General features: G+C 46.0%; 1 protein-coding gene across 4 annotated transcripts in view; it reads right to left on the reverse strand.

Moving 5' to 3' along the window:
- Positions 1–9,644: 9,644 nt before the first annotated feature.
- Positions 9,645–20,114, reverse strand: part of LOC146170906 (uncharacterized) — a 141,491-nt gene continuing 131,021 nt past the window's right edge. For 2 of the 4 annotated variants that reach the window (XM_084586706.1, XM_084586704.1), the window contains one exon: positions 9,645–9,852. In XM_084586706.1, the coding sequence (XP_084442832.1) occupies positions 9,676–9,852 (177 nt within the window). In that variant the 3' untranslated portion in view covers positions 9,645–9,675. The remainder of the gene's footprint in view (positions 9,853–20,114) is intronic. The other 2 variants (XM_084586707.1, XM_084586705.1) reach the window with 2 other exon arrangements.

The raw sequence follows: 20,114 nt of genomic DNA on the forward strand, positions 1-20,114 counted from the left end.
GCTCGTGTATCGCACTAGTAACCTTGTCACGAATAAGCGGAACGCTTACATGAAAATGAAACAGTTGCGACCGACATCGAGTCTGCGTTGCCGCCCTCATATGTCAGCGACTTAACACTTCAGCTACGATAGCAGCGCGGCCTTCTGTTTGAATATTTCATTGCATATCCTAATTTTAGCGCACATTCGTGTAATAGACATTTTTGGTTTATGTTTTGTCTAAGTCTCAGATTCTGCTAGGTGTGAAAAATGTTACCTCGTACAAGATAGCCACTATGCCAGTAAAGGGCTTCTTTCAAATATATTGCACTGCATTTAAATTGAAAAAAAAATAACTTTGCTGGCAAGTCAAGATGCTCGAACATTTTGCAGCAGTATATATCAACCGGATTTGATGATAATTTAACAACGAGCTGCCAACTTCGTAGTCTAAAATGTTCATAAATATTAAAACTACGTACACTATTCATAAATTTTGTGAAATCTTAACATGTGTTGTAAAAACTGCTGACGACAAGTTTTAAAGACGTCATAGATCTCTTCACTCAGAGCAGCAGCAGTGTAATCATCAGTCGGCTGCAGCGTGCAGCGTGGGGATTCGTTGAGAGTTGGCTGTGAAGAATATGGAACAGTTACACTGTTTCATTAGTCCTCTATAGAGAACAGTGGACGTTCCTCCCACACCGACATCCAAGCCGTTGCCTTGACACACAAAGAATGCGGCGATTGGCGATTGACAATGTGGTGATGCGTAATATCCTCACTATAGCATAGCAATGAGTATTGGAAAGAGCAAATACGTTTATGGCCCTTTTTCGCAATGTTAAATGAAGGCAGCATATACTGAGGCTAATTGCACCAAAGGTAGGCAACAACCGCCGCACTAAAGATTTATATTTAGCAAATGTTCATGCATTTAAATGATTTAATTAAAGGAGTAGAAATATTTCATGGAAAGGAAATGCATACGGATCTAATAATAACCACGGATTGTGTGTGAATTGTAGTTCATTGTAGTACTTTCCTTGCGCATTGTCTTCTTTTCGTGCATATGTTGACTGGTGGCCGAAGAAAAGAACGCACCTGAAACATACATAAATTTCAATCCCCAGACAGTAATTAGACATTTTTAGCGTAAAGCAGAATTCTTTCCAGTTGCAAAATCTCCTGGTCATGCCAAATTTGAAAACGTTATTCTTTCAAGCTGCGGCAGGAGTTCTATAATCCTCGAAGATATGTGGATGCCTTTTGTTTGTAGCGTGGCCGGCTACACAAGTTCTTTTAAAGAGTGTGGGGAGGGAAGAAACAGTCAGGATGGATTCGTACAGCGCGCGCAGCGCCCCCAGGAGAGATGAGCATTTCTATTCAAGGCTTTACTATATGGTACCGGGGCTCACTCGCTCCCTCCTTCTCTCCTGTCCCTTTGTACCACTCAAGCTGCCATCGCCTCATGGGCCGGGGGTTAATGAAGAAAGAAGGGATGGTGTCATCTGCGATGTCTTTTCAGAGAAGCCAACAATAGCAAAAGTAAAAAAAAGAAAAAACTTTGGAAGGTGGACGGGGAGGCTGTTTATTTTTTCAGGTCAAGCGCTTGTTGATGTTGCTGCGCGGCTGCGCTGCCTTCTCCATGAGCGTTTACTTTAAAGCTTGTTGGAGACGCTACAAGACCTGTGACCTCTTTTTATGCCTTTATTTAATTTATTCCTTCGTTAATTTTCTTTTACTTTGTCCTGTGTATGATGTTCCTCTTTTTCACCTATACATGTTACATGGCTCCAGTTTGTGCTTGCCGCTTATTTGTAAATAACAAAGCTGTGAAATTTCCCCGACGTACGGAGTTCAGAAAAGAACCTTCACACAGAAAAGGGCCCTGAAATGCAGACAAATGGTTTAAAGGAACTTGTAGACAGGCTTGATGGTTTTCAGCTGGTGGAAGTACAGCAATGGCAAGAAAAAATCGCTGCTATCAGACTCGGAGAACATCGCCAACTTAAGCTGTGAGTATATATCCTTGCAGCATGCCTTTGGGCCTTACGGGTTCTGTATAATCTCCTATCAATACCAAATGTTCTGTTATCGTATCCTGCTCGAAATAACTGCGCAAATCATGACTTTCTGCATCACACTGCTGTAAGAAGTCTATACCTATATTTATTTCAATTTTAGAACGAGGCAGAACTATGAATGGGTTCGAAACGCTTGGTCGCCAGTCGCAATGTTCGCGCAGCACACACGAAGAGGCACCAATGATTCACCGCCAAGACCACCGAATGCCCCAGCGTGATTCACACTGAATATAACTTTACGCCCAAATAATTCTTGGTCCTATACTCATAAGAGAGACCATTGCCCCATTATCAATTAATGGCATGGTGTGGATCCCGTCAATGAATACTTCGAATTTGTTCTTTACCATGCATATACACCGGCAGATGTATTGGGAACGTGAATTCTCTGGACACCTTACTTCCAAGGGCCGCCTCTTCTAGTTTTCCGAAGGGGAAGAACGTTGCCGAGAAGACGGTGAGTGTCGCTGTCTTTAGGTTGGTGGCATGAGGCTGTGGTGGGAAGCAAGCGGTCCATTTCGCATTTATGCCGGGCGATACCTATCCAAAGTCGGTGCCGGATAATGTTGAGACAATCACAAGCGTTGGGAAGCGGACGATGGTCTTGTGGCAGCAGGCCCCGTTGACGGGAGTAACGCGAGATGCATCCGGGCACGCCTTCGCTATAACACACGGGTTGCGGGCGCTACCGGTCAGAATTCAAGTCACTAAAACTTGTTCTGGATGCCTGTTGTAGTCGGGCTTGCGTTACTGACGGCCTACCCCGCGTGCGTCAGCTGTTCGTCGGCCCATACGAGGCTGCGTTCGTCAAAGTGTGACGCATTTAGTGGCGGAGTCTAAGCTCGGAAAAACTACAGAAAACTTTCTGATGTTACGACAGACTTTCTGTGCGGTTTTTGACGGTCGAACCTGTTCTGACAACAGAAAATTCTGTAGTAACATAAGAAATTTCTGTAGTTACAACACAAAAGTGCTACAGTACTACAGACAACAGAAATATACTGCAGAAAACAACAGAACTACAGAAAAGTACTACAGAACTACAGAAATATCTGATGGTTACGACAGAACTACAGGATATTTTGTCGTAGTTTTGACACAGTTCTAGTTTTTTTCGTCTGCAGCGTGCAACCGTCATACTGTTGTTCATCACGGCAAACAGAATCTTTGGTACGCTGCAATTCTTTCAACACGATCCGGCGTATCAGATCAGGAATCGACTCCGGTGCACTGAGAATAACGCTCGCGATGGATGTGACGTTGGCCAGTAGTCCAAATTAGGCGTGACACGGGGAACTTCAAGGCTACAAAAATGCGGCAGTTTCTGATGAGATCAGCTGTGGGGTTCAAATTGTTTTTATCTCTTCGCGGTCTCAGCCTCCCGGCAGACGGCTTGTTGCTGCCGAGCGGGGTATTCGCTCCGCAGCAGGGCTTTCCAGCTCTCTCAGCTATTGATACTTTCCTCTACTCGCGGGGAGTCGACGCATTTTCATATAAGGTGGTACAGAGTACCCCTCTCCCCACAAGCTTTACAAAGATCATTTTCCTGTTCCTCTGGTGGTATGTGAAAGGCCAGTGCTGGTTAACGAAATTTCACGCCTGCAGTCGCCATCATGCGATCGCCTCTCTATTACTCAGTGTCTTATCCGGTGGTGGCAGTAGTTTTCTGTTTAATCTATAATTCAGAACGATTTCACAATATGTTTGCGCGCGTTCATCTAGGTTCTGGCAATCCGGCGGTTGTACGGTTGTACGGTTGTACCCGGAAGCAGCTAGCTCGGGCTAACTCGTGCACTGCATCATAGCCAGTAACCGACGCATGCGCTGGGGTCCATATTAGGTTGACTTTGCATGTCAACTCTTTGCCGGCCGGATCCTCGCCGCTTCCGGCGAGATTCTGCCTTTCATGAAATTCCAGATAGTAGTTTTACTAGTATCGCTGACTACAAAGTTTGCTTCCGTTCCAAAGCAAACGAGCGCTATAGCAATCTCTTAGGCCCTCTCTATGTTGCGGCTGCGAATGGTGGCTGCCGACATGGAGGCTCCTAGTCCGTTGACTACTTCGGCAAACGCCGCGCCAGACTTCCACTAGCTGCGTCCACGTAGGCGATCTCTGCGATATCCATTTTTCCAAAGCATTTGTTAGCTCTTCAGCTCTTTTGTTCCTCCTCTCGGTATTATGCTCCGCATGGATATTTCTCGGGAGTAGGGGTATCAGTACTTTCTCCCTACATTTAGGGGAGATGTTAGTTTAGGGTGCAGCCCGTGGTCAGACTGCAATCCTGCCATCTGCAAGATGGCTCTGCCAGTGGTAGTGCTGCTAAGTCTCCATAGATGAGACATGCGAACTGCATCCACGTATTCTTCCCAGTTATTATGCACCCCCATGGAGAAAAAGTTCTCCGTAGAGGTGCACATGGGGAATTCTAGGGCACTCTTTATACATCTTCGGATGCGAGAGTCTAATTTCCTCTTTTCATCAGCTCAAAGATTTAGGAAGGGTGTAGCGTAGCACACTCGGCTGAAGGTGTAAGCCTGCACAGCTTTCATAGGCTTCTCTCTTTAAGGCATCTATCTGCCCCTAAGAGAGATTCTCCTAAAGATGCCTAGAACATGCGACGCGTAGTCGTCTAGCTTTTTATGACGCCGTCATTTTATCCGTTTTCCTGGATAAAGAAGCCCAGGATTCTTATTAGTGAAGGTCCCATCCCCTAGACCTGCGTGCCGGGGGTGGGGAGTAAGGGGCCTCTATTTAGGGTGGACAATGAAAGTTGTCATCCATCCATGAAATTCGTTTTTGCTGATCAGGAATGTATAGACATCTTCAGCGATCTCTTTGGGAAATTCTCCCACTTTATCTTCGTCGGGCATTTGTGGGTTTGCATTCTTGCACAATTTCACAATATCCTAGATATATGTGGTGCCAGTCTCGCCAGGTACCTGGGCTTGCTGCAGAAACGTTCTCCCTGCGCGTTTCCTCTTCACGCATCCATCGACAAAACACTTCTTTACTTCTTCTGTAAAACAATCCCAACTGGTAAGTGGGTATTGATGATTGCGAAACCAAATTAGTAAAGTACCTTCCAATACGTACATACATTCTCTAGTTTCGCGGTCGAATTCTAACGATTATACTGGCTCACTCGTTCGTAGTTGGTTGGCCGCTCGTCGATGTACTTGTCAGACTTTCCACCAAATGTTCGCGGCCCCAATTAATGCTTCCAGTTTCCCACCGCAAGTGTTGCTCGGTTGGTTTCACCGTCGTTAGCATTATTCGATGATAGGAACGGTAAACCAGCGATTCGGCGGCTTCGTCGAAGACAACTAGGATCAGTGTTGATCTGCCGCGCACCTCTAACCCAATTGTTACCTACTCAGTAGGTAACGGGGTTTATTTCTAGGCTGAACACTGCGAGTCCACAAGGCACGCCAGCCTCTCCTTCGTTCTCAGCATGTGACAATACTGCGAAATCCATTTATGACAAATATTCTTCAATCCTGATATGAATCCGTGGATTCAAGCAGTTACTTTCGATGAGAGGCAGGCAGAGCATTTTACTCCTGTTAAAACCCCTAGCAAATATCTACAGCCAAATATTAAAATCTGACCCATACGGGCACGCGTTTTTTCCTCGAAATGCGTTCTGGAAAAGTGGCCACGATGAAGTCCAGTTATAGTGCAGGTTAAGTGACAACGCTGCATGTGTTTTGCATGAAAAGCAAGATCATGCAAAGAACGGTCAATTGCGTGCCAGAATATTTGAACGTAGGGTGTCAAGGGACTACAGTAGTTATATTCCAATTTGCCAAATACCGAAATGCCAAGACAAATAAATGAAATATATATGGCTTTATATTAAGACGTGCCACTGCTTACGTGCATTTATTAAACACAATTTTACTGTTATATGAGGCTTAACAGGGCAGGGTACCAATGCAGTTATTTGGAGTTTAAGAGAAGCCTCCAATTTCCGAAGGATTAAATGGCAGAATGTGTAGAGAGGAATTATTTCCGTGATTGATTCTTAGGCTGAGTGGGAGTGTTGATGGCCTTCATTTATATAATTGTGTGTTTCTTTTTTAAGTAGGAAAGCTTAAACCTTCTGAGGATCTTCTTTCGCTTATGTATGGATTCTACTTCAAGACGTTCTGCCTCGATCTTGATAATCATCATCATCATCATCAGCCTGATTATACCCACTGCAGGGCGAAGGCCTCTCCCATATTTCTCCACTTAACCCGGTTCTGTGCTAGCTGCATCCACTTGACCCCTGCGAACTTCTTAATCTCATCCGCCCACCTAACTTTCTGCCGCCCCCTGCTACGCTTTCCTTCCCTTGGAATCCAGTTTGTTACCCTCAGCGACCATCGGTTATCCTCTCTTCGCACTACATGTCCTGCCCATGTCAATTTCATCTTCTTAATTTCTACTAGAATGTCGGTAACTTGAGTTATTTTTCTGACCCACTCTGCACGCTTTCTATCTCTTAATGTTACCCCTAACATTTTTCGTTCCATAGCCCTCTGGGTTGTCCTCAACTTAAGTAGAACTCTTTTGGTTAGCCTCCACGTTTCAGCGCCATAAGTGAGTACAGGTAAGATGCAACTGTTATATACTTTCCTATTTAGCGATACCAGTAAGCTGCTAGTCATAATCTGCGAGTGCTTGCCAAATGCGCTCCATCCCAATCTTATTCTTCTTGTTATTTCCTTTTCATGGTCTGGATCTGCGGTTACTACCTGTCCTAAGTAGACATATTCGCCTACTACTTCCAGTATTTCGCTACCTAATGTAAACTGCTGTTCCTTCCCGAGGATGTTGAACATTTCCTTAGTCTTCTGCATATTTATTTTCAAGGCTACCTTTCTACTTTTCCTGTCTAGGTCAGCAATCATTATTTGCAGTTCATCCCCCGAGTTGCTTAGCAAGGCAATGTCATCAGCAAATCGCAGATTACTGAGGTATTCTCCATCTACCCTTATCCCTAACTGCTCCCATTCCAAGTCTCTGAATACTTCCTCTAAACAAGCTGTGAATAGTACTGGGGAGATTGTGTCTCCTTGCCTAACACTTTTCTTTATGGGAATTTTGTTACTTTCTTTATGCAGAACTATGGTTGCTGTGCAGCCACTATATATATCTTCCAGCACTTTCACGAACGGCTCGCCTACACCCTGATTTCGCAATGCCTGCATGACCGCCGAGGTTTCAACTGAGTCAAATGCTTTTTCGTAGTCAATGAAAGCTATGTATAAGGGCTGGTTATATTCCGAGGATTTTTCTATCACCTGATTGATGGTATGGATATGATCGATAGTAGAGTACCGTTTCCGAAACCCTGCTTGATCCTTTGCTTGATTGCAGTCTAAGGTTATCCTGATTCTATTAGCGATTACCTTAGTAAATACCTTATACGTTACAGACAGTAAGCTGATTGGTCTGTAATTTTTAAGGTCCTTAGAGTCCCCTTTCTTGTGAATGAGGATAATGTTTGCATTCTTCCATGCTTCCGGTTCTGTCGATGACACCAGGCACTGCGTATACAGGGTGGCCAGTTTTTCTAGCACGATATCCGCCCCGTCCTTCAGCAAATCTGTAGTTATCTGATCCTCCCCAGCTGATTTCCCCCTTTTCATAGTTTCTAGTGCTTTCTTGACCTCGTCCTTCGTCACTGGTGGAACGTCTGACTGTTTTTCCCTACCGCCAATCTCATTACGGTCCTGACTACTTTGGCTACTGTAGAGATCTGTATAGAACTCCTCGGCTACTTTGACTATCTTGTCCATATTAGTGATGACGTTGCCTGCCTTGTCTCTTATCGCATACATCTGGTTTTTGCCTATGCCCAATTTCTTCTTTACCGCTTTAAGGCTTCCCCCGTTTTTTACAGCATGCTCACAATTTTCTCCATGTTATACTTCCTTATATCGGCCACCTTGTGCTTATCGATTAGCTTTGATATCTCTGCCAATTCGATCTGGTCTGTTGGATTGGAAGCTTTCATACTCTGGCGTTTCTTAATCAAATCTATCGTCTCCTTACCGGTATCCTCTCTAACTATCCTACCGCCTACGTCTACCGCGCACTCACTAATGATATCTGCGAAATTATTGTTCCTTGCCTCTAGGGTAATGTCGCCATCCTCAATTTGAACTGAATACCTACTCTGTAGCGAGATCCTGAACTCTTCTGAACTCCCCCTCATCGCTAATCCGTTGATGGGTTTCTCTCTTACTAATCTGTTGCGTTCTTTCTTCAGATTTAGGCTAATTCGGGACCTCACCATCCTGTGGTCACTGCATCGCACTTTCCCGATTACCTCTACATCCTGCACAATGGCGGGGGTTGAACTCATTATGAAGTCGATTTCATTTTTAGTCTCTCCGTTAGGACTTTTCCATGTCCATTTCCGGTTCTTCCGTTTGCTGAAGAAGGTATTCATGATTCTTCAGTTATTGCGCTCTGCAAACTCAACTAGTAACTCCCCCCTGCTATTCCTAGAACCAATGCCATAGTCACCTACTGCCTTGTCTCCTGCCTGTTTTTTCCCTACCTTGGCATTGAAGTCGCCCATTAGTACAGTATACTGCGTCTTTACTTTTCGCATTGCCGATTCTACATCTTCATAGAAGCTTTCAACTGCCTGGTCATCATAACTACATTTAGGTGCATAGGCCTGTACAACCTTCAGTTTATACCGCTTATTAAGCCCAATTACGATGCCTGCAACCCTCTCATTAATACTATAGAATTCATCTATATTACCCGCTATATACTTATTGACAAGGAAACCTACTCCTAGTTGTCGCCTCTCTGGTAAACCTCGATAACACAGTACATGCCCATCCTTCAGTACAGTATATGCCTCATTCGGCCTCCTAACCTCACTAAGCCCTATGACATCCCATTTCATGCCCTCTAGTTCCTCTAACAGCACTGCTAAACTAGCTTCACTAGCTAGGGTTCTAGCATTAAACGTTACCAGGGTCAGTTTCCAATGGCGGCCTGTCCAGCGGAGCCAGGCTTTCTTAGCACCCACAGCTGCGTCACAGGTCTGACCGCCGGCGTGGTCAGTTGTTCCGCAGCCTCTGGTGACTGAGGGCCGGGGTTTTATGGAGCTTATCATAGGAGGTTGCGGCCAATTACTGCACCAGGGTGGCCAACTCCTGTTCTGGTGAGGGAGTGCGTTGCCGGAAGTGTTCTCCGGCATCAGGTCGCAGCCCAAACCGGTTTATGCAATTCCATCAACACGCGGATTTTTTTTTCATCCGGTGGAGAATTGCGCGGCACCGGGATTTGAACCCCGGTGCTCTTGTATGCGAGGCGAATGTTCTACCGCTACGCCACCGCTGGGCTGATCTTGATAATTGTGTAATCATCATTATTATGATCTTGATAATGATTACACAATTTTCAAAAGTTCTAAACGACGCAGTTTGTTTTATTGCGTGTTGTAGAAAGTGTTAAATGAAGACCCACTTAAATCTATTTATTTAAAGAGCATTTGAGACCTCCTTATGATTTATTTAACAGACCTCACACTGCAGGGAAAAGAAATCCACAAATCTAATGCGCCCATAAAATTGGTTTATTTTGTCACATAACCAATCAGGTTGAAGCATTGCTATCCACTTCTAGTTTTCCATTGTAATAAATCGCAAACATCTTTCTCGGTGTTGTAGACTTCAGAAACTTGAGGCGAACATGCCGTAAGAATCGCGAACTGGCAGCAGGGAGGAATAGGGTTTCGATGGCCGACCGTCCACAGAGTGCACTCACTTCTTTCTGGAATTTAAAAATGCATTGAATACGCAAACTTATCAACTGCAGCATTTCGTATTTTTGAGCACTCCTCTTGCAATCGCTTTTCATTAAAAAAAATAATGGGCAGTCGTGTGAAGCTTATACACGACAGCCCCACCGAACGAGATAATTAGACGCTTTTTTCCGACACTTAAGTGATACACAGTTCATTGTACGCACCAAAAGCTTGGTGCTGACGTCGGCTGCTGGCCTGTTCTTGTGACTGCGACAGCAAATTTGAAATGCTCGCTGTACTGTGCTATGTGATGTACAATATTTCGCTGCGTTCCTATAGCCGAAGCTGCGCTTGTGGCAGCCAGATACTGTGGGTGTCTAACGAGTAACCAGTTAACCAAATATTTCACGACTTTTCAAAATTAGCCTCTCAGTTCGAATTTAGTGCCCTAGTCATTTCAATCAGTAGTCCAGTGGACGTCGCGCTCGTACTGAGATGCCTCTGCGTCCAATGCGCTCATTCTAAAATTCCAGCCTAAAGAAACACCGCAAGTCGTCCTATTGCAGAGCTCAGAAAATTTCACTTTCCTTGTTTCAAAGCTAATATGGTATTACTTTTCCGTGGTTTCAAACTCTGTATTTACGCTCACAACCTTTCTGCATTATTTATTAACAAAATTATTGTATTTATTTTTACTGTATTTTTAAGAGACACTTTCAGTAAACTGTCTCATCAGCTACAAGTTTTGCTCCTGCAGTTAGTTTGGTTTCGTTCGCTTTTTTACTTGCAAAATTTTAATATTGTTTATATAAACGGCCGGCACACACATGTATATAATGAAATGATCTGGCGGCTGCGAATACCTATGTTCAAATTCGAAGCGGACACTAAATACAGCTTTCTTTATAATACTTTTGTCATAAATCATCTGTTCAGTCCCTGATGTGAGAGGCAAAAAATGTCTAATTCGAAAAAGATGGGTGCAGAATTAACCAGAAAATCCGATCGACTTTTAGATTCTTACCAGCAAGGCTAATGTCCGAGATAATTCAGGCTTTTAACCAACTGCGAATGGTGTCGGTATCGTGGTTACAAAATGGGCTATATTATAGACAAATCAAGTCTTTATTGATCAGTTACGCCCTAAAGCTCGGATATAAAATTTACAACCCAAGTGCTAAAACTCTATCCTACGTTTCAGGTATAGACATATATTTCTCAATTAAAGCTATGAACAATGTATGCAGCCTGTCACCAAAGTACCACTGACAGTGGCCTCTATACTAGGTCCCTTAGGCTGCTGCAGACAGCAGTTTGTGCAATCACATCCTTAATTTCCTTTTCAAATGCTATTGGTGTTTTATATGAACTCTAGATTACCCAGTCAGTTTCTCGCCTTGCATAGCATGCACCTTATTGAACTTCAGTGTTATCTAAAAAGCGATTTTTCTATTTTCAATAACCACACTATTTTCTAACCCTTAACCAATCTTTATTCTTTAATCCTCTCATGCAGAGTAGCATGTCTGTGAATATTCATGCTGGCTAAATTCCTTTTTCATTAAAGAGCTCTCTCTCTAAATACCAGACCCGCCCCGTAATGGTGGAGCAAAGAGTAGAATGCAATATTGAGTTTAAAGATACCCATTGTACCTAAAGAAAAAAACTCGCGGAGAGCCATCGAGAGGTGTTGGAAGATGCACTATGAAAATTTGTTTTTTTCCGCTCTGAGACCTGCCAGCCATGACAATTTTGTCGTTTGAAGGTTAGGTTTAAGGTTAGGGGGATTAAAGCCCCAAAGTAACTCAGGCCATGAAAACGCCGTAGTTGAGTGCTCCTGAAACTTCCAACACGTGAGGTTCTCCATCAACTGACATCTCTCATTACACGGGATCCTTGTTTTTGCCTCGATCGAAAAGTGGCCGCCATGGCCAGAATTCGAACACGCAGCCATGAGCACAGCAGGGGAGCGCCATAAAAAATCCCCCACCTCGGCGGGGCTTTCCGTTAAACGGCTTTTCGATTTCTTGTTTGGGAATCTCGCAAATAAACCTACTGTTGGAGTCTTTATATTGCATACAGTTTTTATTTGAATTTCAAAACACCAGTGCGTAGCTGAAACAAGACGAAATATCTACACAACTCATTTCCCTTGGATTTTATGTGCTATACTTTGTAAAATAAATCCTTCCTTTTTCTCATGTGATTGTTTATGAGATAATCAAGTAATTACTGCTGAATAATATTACTGCGGCTGGCCATCATTTTGGATGATGCCGCCTTTCTATGGTGACTCGCTGGAGATGTGACCTTGCTTGCAGTTCGCGGAAACATCACAGCCGTTAGATTAGGCTCACGACTTTGGGAGTCGCACTATGTTTTGTTTTGGATGATCTTAGGATTGTGCTTCAATCTGAGTTGCTCTCTCTGATTTATGATTTACAGAAAATATTATCGGTTGTTGATGCAAGGAGACCTTGCAGCTGCCTAATGGCATACGTAGAAGCTGCCAAAACGCAGCACATGGTTAAAGGCCAGCAATAAACAAAAGCAGTTATATCCAGCATACTCTCCATGTGGTTAGAGTAGATTCTATCTTTAATTATGTTCCCCAGAAGCTCTTTCAGACAACCCTCTATAATAGGTATGCAATTAATGCTCTGTTCTATTCTAATCGTGGAATGATTCCGCTGCAGTGACGTTGAATGTATCATGGAAATTGTGATCAGGCGATTTGTTAATCTGACATCAGAAGTAAGAATTATAATAATATCTGTCACCAAAACATTCTTGTTAGTAGAAGGCCCTTTAAAAACGTTAGCGCCACCTAGTACATGGTGGGAGAGCTGCGATGCCTCCATCATTACTTGAGCATGCGAGTACGCCTACCAGGGCAACAGGGGCGTAGCCATGAGAAGGGTTTAGGTGGCTTCAGCCCCCACGAATTTGTTTCGCACTTTCATGCGCCTCAGACCAAAACATCCATCGGCGCTGAAAATCTATACATATTTTGCGTAAAATGCCTTTTTTCATGCTGAAAAGGTGCAGTCTTTATACAAAAGTGTATTTGACTATTTTCTTGCATTAAAAAGACATTTCAGAGCGAAAATAAAATTTTCACGCGAAAGGTGCATTGAATTATTGATAGTGAGCATAGCCTCATTGAAATAAGACAAGCCGCACTACCTTACAAACTGACAAATCACGAAGTACGATGCAGTAGAAAAAAAAAACTAGTTATGAGGTACTGGGACGCCGAATGAGCTGTCTCTGAAGCTCTACCTGCTCTGATGCTCCTGCCATTTTCACATAGAAATTTTATTCGCAGTGAATCGCTGTCTTTAAGGTAAAAGCGCATTATTCAGCAGAAAATCGTCTTTTAATGTGGTGTGCAAAATGTCGGCGTTTGTTTTGTACAGATCTCGCATTCTAATAAGTGTTAAAGGCGCACTGTTACACATTTTCAGTTCTGCATTTCCTATACTGCGTTAACAATCTCAGCCGGCAGCAATACGCGAACAGTATACTCGATGGAAATGAATTCACTGGCGGTAGTATTCTTTCGTGCAGTTTATGCATCTCATGTATGCAGCATTTATGGTGGTTTTGATTAAAGCCATCCAAACATTGCAAAAGACACAGGTGAACTATGACGGCGGCTCCAGTGCATGTGCCCGTGAGAAACTGCAAAGTGTAATCGTCTGTGCGAAGCGCAAGGCTCAAGGTTCAAGCGTAGGCATCGCGTAGCGCCGCCAATATTTCATGACCAGAGCTTGTGCAACTGCAGCGGAAACCAGGTAAGGGCTACAGCATCCCTTTTATGTGTCACATGACGGCCAATTCCCCTCTATGCTTTCTGGCATATATTTCGGACCAAGCTTTGCCTCTCTTCCATGCCGCTACCTGCAAGTTCTGTGTGGTCCGATGTTACAAAGTTCTGTAGTGATTAATTTCCGCCATCATATCAGAGAAACTGATATGAGAATTTCTTTTATCTTGCTCCGCAGTGTCCAAGAAATTAAAACCTGCACAGGTAAATACTTTGACAATTATTTTTTCTGTGTAGACTTCTATTAGGAAGCGCACAATGAGCCTCTTGAATTTTTGTGGTTCTCGACGCCCGCCTGCATCCGGAGCAAGCAGCTCTCGACTATACCACGGCGCTTTTATCCGTACCGTCGTGGCCAAAAGTAACCAGACAAGATGTTTCGTTTCTCGCTTCTATTATAAAGCCAATAAGTATTCCCACTTTATCACAACTAGTTAATAAGTGAGGACAGGTGCTCACCTTTACATTGCAGAGATTTAGAGCTTAAGAAGTGGTATGAATCTGCCAGCAGATGGCTGAGAAGCAGGTCCTGCAACCTGGTTACTTTTGGCAAAGATGGTATGTTATGCGCGCTTATGCGTGGCCCTGTGGATATTGGCCTTGCAGCGTTTTGGGGCTGGCTAGCAGACGGGAATGAAATTGTGGTCACTCATCGCCATCCCTATGAGGACTATATAAATGCAACGTGTTCACTTAGGGGTATCATCTTCACTCCGATTTTATTGCAGTGTTACTAAACGCTTTTTCTATCTCTGGCCTAGGGCACCGAGCAGTATGCGTATGACACCATGGGAAGGTATTGTGAGCACTGTGTGGCGCTTCATCTTCCACACTGCTGAACGTGCTGCTTCATCTTCATCCTGCTCCCTCTTGTAGATACCCATCGTCATCGCGGAGTGTGTTTGGCTGCAGTGTGCGACCAAGGCTTCAGGTCTGTAATAAAGCCTGATTCCCCAAGTCCGACCTTCGCGTTGCCTTACACGTGGTGGAGGTGCGGGTGTCAGGTGCCAACTTACGCCCAGATCACGTCCTTGCCGCCCGCAGTTGGAGCACCTACGCCACCGGCGCCTACCACTGCTCATGTCGCTGCATTGGCACCACCTGCCGCCGCGCCGACATACTACCCCAACTGGCGCCCAGCCCGCCCTGTGTGTTATTACTGCGGGTACCGAGGCCATATTTCCCGCTTCTGTCGTCGCAGGCTCCAGAATGAACGCCGCGGCTACGAATCATTTGAAGCAGACTACCCTCCTCGCTTTTCCGGCTCTAACCACCGTTCATTCCCTGATTATCCCCGACGTTCATCACCCCCGCCAGAAAGCCCCGCTCCGCCTGCTGGTTACAGGCCTTCAAGACGCCGTTCTCTTTCGCCTTTTCGCCGCTCCACCTCGCCTCTCCGTCAAGCTTCTCTGACGACTCCCCGCCTGTCGGAAAACTGACCACTGCAGTTTTAGGAGGGAAAACTGCACTCTTCGGCCATCCCAAAAATCCTCCGGAACGTCCCTGGAATATTATTTTAGTGCGGGTTGAAGGATTATCTGTTGAGGCTTTGGTTGACACGGGCGCCGCTGTTTCTGTGATACACACTGACTTGTGCTCCCGCTTGCGAAAAGTGAAAACGCCTTATGATGGACCTGAACTCCGCGGAGCTAATGGTGCAATAATTCGGCCTTCTGCAAAGTGTACTGTGCGAGTTTTTGTTGATGGTGTCCGCCACCATGTACAATTTGCCGTGATGTCACCGTGCGCTCACCCAATTATTTTAGGCTGGGATTTTCTGTCTGCCGCATCAGCCAGCATTTCGTGTCGCGACAGGGTCATTTACATGAACGAGAGCGATCCGTCTTCTGAACCTCCCGAGCCCCGTTATCGCCTGCTTGCCGCTACTAACTCAGTGTTGCCCCCTGGATGCGAACAACTTGTCGCGCTTACTTCTACTGACATTGATAACGGAGATGTGCTAATCGTGCCTTCTGATCGCCATCTGACCCGCGGAATCGCGCTACCACCAAGTCTTGTTCGGTTTGAGCACGGCACAGCGCTTGTCGCTGCTTCGAACACTTCCCCAGAGCCCATTGTGCTGACTAAAGGGACATGTTTTCCTTGTGTCCTGGACATTCACCCGGTGTCCCTCACCACCCTTACCGCCCCCTCTTCCTCACCAGCAGCTTCTTCCGATGCTTCTCTCTGTGTTCTCTTTGGCACCATCAATCCTGACCTTCCTGCGACTCACCGCCAAGCTTTGCAGGAATTACTTCGAAAACACCAAGCCTCCTTTGACGTCACTTCTCCGACCTTGGGCCGAACGTCTTCTGCACAGCACCGCATTATTACAGAAGGTACTTCTATTTTTAGCCGCCGCCCTTACCGTGTTTCCTTATCAGAATGTAAAATCATAGAAGATAATGTGAATGATATGCTCCGGCGAGACATTATTCGGCCATCAGCTAGCCCCTGGTCATCTCCGGTCGTCTTGGTCAAAAAAAAGGATGGGTCCGTGCGTTTTTGCGTTGATTACCGCGCACTTAACAAAGTCACTCGAAAAGATGTTTACCCTATGCCACGAATTGACGACTCCCTCGACTGTCTTCAGGGCGCCGAATATTTCTCCACTTTGGATTTGCGTTCCGGTTACTGGCAGATACCGATGCACGAAGCCGACAAAGAAAAAACCGCATTCGCTACTCCCGATGGGCTTTACGAATTCAATGTCATGTCTTTTGGACTTTGTAATGCCCCCGCTACGTTTGAGCGCATGATTGACACTGTTCTTAGAGGACTTAAGTGGAAAACATGCTTGTGCTACCTAGACGACATAGTTATTTTCTCTGCGACTTTTTCTGATCATTTATGCCGCCTTGATCAAGTATTAACGTGCCTGGCATCCGCCGGTCTCCAGCTGAACACAAAAAAGTGTAATTTCGCCAAGAAAGAAATCAAGATCCTGGGCCACCTCGTCAGCCGCGATGGCATTCGACCCGACCCTGACAAGCTTGCTGCAGTTTTGAACTTTGCACGCCCTCAGCGCACTAAGGAACTACGCAGTTTCCTTGGCCTGTCTTCGTACTTTCGCCGTTTCATTCCAAATTTCGCTACCATTGCTGCACCGCTCCACCGCCTCCTTACAGACCGTACTACTTTCAATTGGTCCGAAGAATGCGAAAAAGCTTTCCAAACCCTAAAGAATGCCCTCACTTCGGACCCTGTTCTCGCTCACTTCGACGACACTGCTGCCACCATTCTTCACACCGATGCCAGCAGCCTCGGTATCGGCGCCGTACTTCTGCAACGTGATACAGCTTCTCGGGAAAAGGTAATTGCGTTTGCCAGTCGAACTCTAACAATAGCGGAACGCAACTACACCATCACTGAGCAAGAGTGCCTAGCCGTCGTTTGGGCAGTTCAGAAATTCCGCCCCTACCTTTACGGCCGCCATTTCACGATCGTTACCGATCACCACGCTCTGTGCTGGTTATCAACCCTCAAAAATTTGACTGGACGCCTGGGCCGTTGGATTCTGCGTTTGCAGGAGTACCACTTTGATGTCGTATTCAAATCGGGACGCAAACATCGAGATGCCGATGCTCTTTCCCGCTGCCCGCTCTCAGATTCACCACCTAGTGCTTCCTCGAGCCTTCCTGTGTGCACCCTCGACGTCCCAATGTCGTCCAGAGCCCCAACCTTAACCTGTGCTACTCTTGCCGCTGCTCCAGATCGCTACGCCATTATTTCAAACCAGCGAGCAGATCCCTACTGTATTTCCCTAATCGACCTTCTCACCGGTGCTTCTCACCCTCCTACCGCTAGGATGCGCAGGCAACTCCAAAAGTTCAAACTTGACAACGGCGTGCTCTCCCGTTATATTTATTGCTCCGAAGGCACCCGTTGGGTCCCCGTTATTCCGAAAGCGCTTCGCATCCGTATCCTGGCGGCTTTCCACGATGATGCTACAGCCGGTCACTTAGGCTTTCATAAAACTTACCACCTCGTGAAAGCCCGTTTCTTCTGGCCAGGCCTCGCCTCAAGTGTGGCAAAATACGTCGCCTCTTGTCTGCCATGTCAGCGCCGCAAACGGCCCACTTCTCCTCCTGCTGGCCTACTACAGCCGCTACCTTGCCCTGCTACTCCCTTTACCGTTGTTGGCATAGACTTATACGGGCCACTTCCATTGTCCGCACGAGGTAATCGCTGGATCGTCACCGCCGTCGACCACCTAACACGCTACGCTGAGACCGCTTCCCTGCCTAATGGCTCAGCACATGAGGTCGCGACCTTCTTTTTGGAATCGCTCGTACTGCGCCATGGGGCCCCTCAAGTGCTTCTCAGCGATCGTGGTCGGACATTTCTGTCGAAGATTGTAGCCGAAGTTATTGAGGCCTCAACCACACATCACAAATTGACCTCCAGCTATCACCCGCAGACCAATGGGTTGACTGAGCGGTTCCACCGCACGCTTTCTGACATGTTGTCTATGTATGTCGACCAGGACCACCGAAACTGGGACGTAATACTTCCTTTTGTTACGTTCGCCTACAATACGGCTGTACAGCGGACCACAGGTTACACCCCGTTTTTCCTCGTCTACGGCCGTTCTCCCGCTACCTTTCTTGACGCCTCTTTTCTTTCTACACATGCCAGTTCCTCATCCTCTCTTCCTGACCAGTTCTTTTCCCGAGTGGCCAAATCACGCCGGCTTGCTCGCGTCAACACGGAAGCTAGCCAGGAAGACCGCAAGTACCGCTATGATGCAACCCATCGCCAAGTTTCGTTCCGTCCCGGCGACGAGGTGTTACTTTGGACCCCATTACGCACTCCTGGCCTTTGTGACAAGTTACAGCACCGTTACATTGGTCCTTACACAGTTGTTGCAAAAACCTCCCCGGTCAACTATCGCGTCTCCCCTGTTTACCCTCCTCCGGACTGTCGTTACCGTGGCACTGAAGTTGTCCACGTTTCACGTATGAAACCTTTTATTCGGCGCAATCCTGCGGACTAATTGCGGCCAGGTTGGCCGCTTGAACTGCGCGGGCGAAATAGTGTGAGCACTGTGTGGCGCTTCATCTTCCACACTGCTGAACGTGCTGCTTCATCTTCATCCTGCTCCCTCTTGTAGATACCCATCGTCATCGCGGAGTGTGTTTGGCTGCAGTGTGCGACCAAGGCTTCAGGTCTGTAATAAAGCCTGATTCCCCAAGTCCGACCTTCGCGTTGCCTTACAGTATCTTCAAAACACCCTGAAAGCCTATTAGCACGAGCCTATTAATGTGATGGGTGCGGGCTCTATGTAATGGAGACAGAGTGCGTCTTGCGGTGTTAGCATTGCTTTCTTTTGAGTTGCTTTGAAGTGGTAGGACGAAAGTAGCTGCTGCCACCGCATTACGTCAGCATTTTCAGAGTAGCTGTATGCGGTGATGAAAAATATGTTGGCGTCCGGGTAACGCCATGCTTGCTGATTTAGTTTTCTTATGTGCTACTGTCGCTTTAAACACTTCCCTCATCCGGAAAAACTGCGGCTTTATTTTGCAAACAAATATCACACCGCCTAAACATAAGCATCGCCGGGGATTAAACCATTTATTTATAAGGCGCGAAACGAAGATTCGATAAGTACTTGCTTACCACAAAACAAAATTACTGGCTACTTCAACACTTGAATTGTCGATCAGGACTGATTGACTGTTTGAGCCAACTGAGGGTTCGAAGAACCCGTATTTAAAAAAAACCACCACCTAGGGGGCGCGCTGGATGGGATAGACTGGTTATATATTCTCTAAAACGTGTACCAAGCTTTAGTAACACGTTTATCCTACAAAATATTTAATTTCTAGTAACCTGCTTTTATTTCTTTTTTTTTTAACAAAAACCCTATACCCGCTTTGCTTTTGGGGGCAGAATAATTTTGTAGCTGCACAGCCTGATAAATGCACCCGTCGGTTTCATTTCTACATTCCTCCTTTATTATACTATCGACATGATAGTGACGCGGCAACGCAATCGTCACCCCTAGTGCTTGGGCAGCCTTCTCGGCAGCGGGTATAGGGTGTTCGAAACTCGCAGCAGGGTGCAAGCTTTCCTCATAACCTCCCCGGTTATGAGGAATTATGTTCCAAGCCTATTTCCGCAGGCTTTGTGCGTGGGAGGGTACCAGAGGGTACCAGCGCACACTTGTGGGTACTAGCGCACTATTTACGTAACCCGCCGGGGTGGGGCAGTGGTTACGGCGCTCGACTACTGATCCCAAGGACGCGGGATCGGTCCCGGCCTCGGCGGCCGCTTTTCGATGGAGGCGAAAAGCAAGGTGCCCGTGTGCTGTGCGATGTCAATGCACGTTAAAGAACCCCAAAATCGCTAAGTTTTGTAGTGCATGCGAACAGGATGCAACCCCATCTTCTCGAGACCTATGACACCATCACGCGGAATGCAGCGCCGACTTTTAAAGCTTCAGAGCTCTGATGAAGC

Source organism: Amblyomma maculatum, unplaced genomic scaffold (assembly GCF_055883805.1).
Source record: "Amblyomma maculatum isolate TAMU_Amacu unplaced genomic scaffold, ASM5588380v1 scaffold_28, whole genome shotgun sequence".
Taxonomy (NCBI): domain Eukaryota; kingdom Metazoa; phylum Arthropoda; class Arachnida; order Ixodida; family Ixodidae; genus Amblyomma; species Amblyomma maculatum.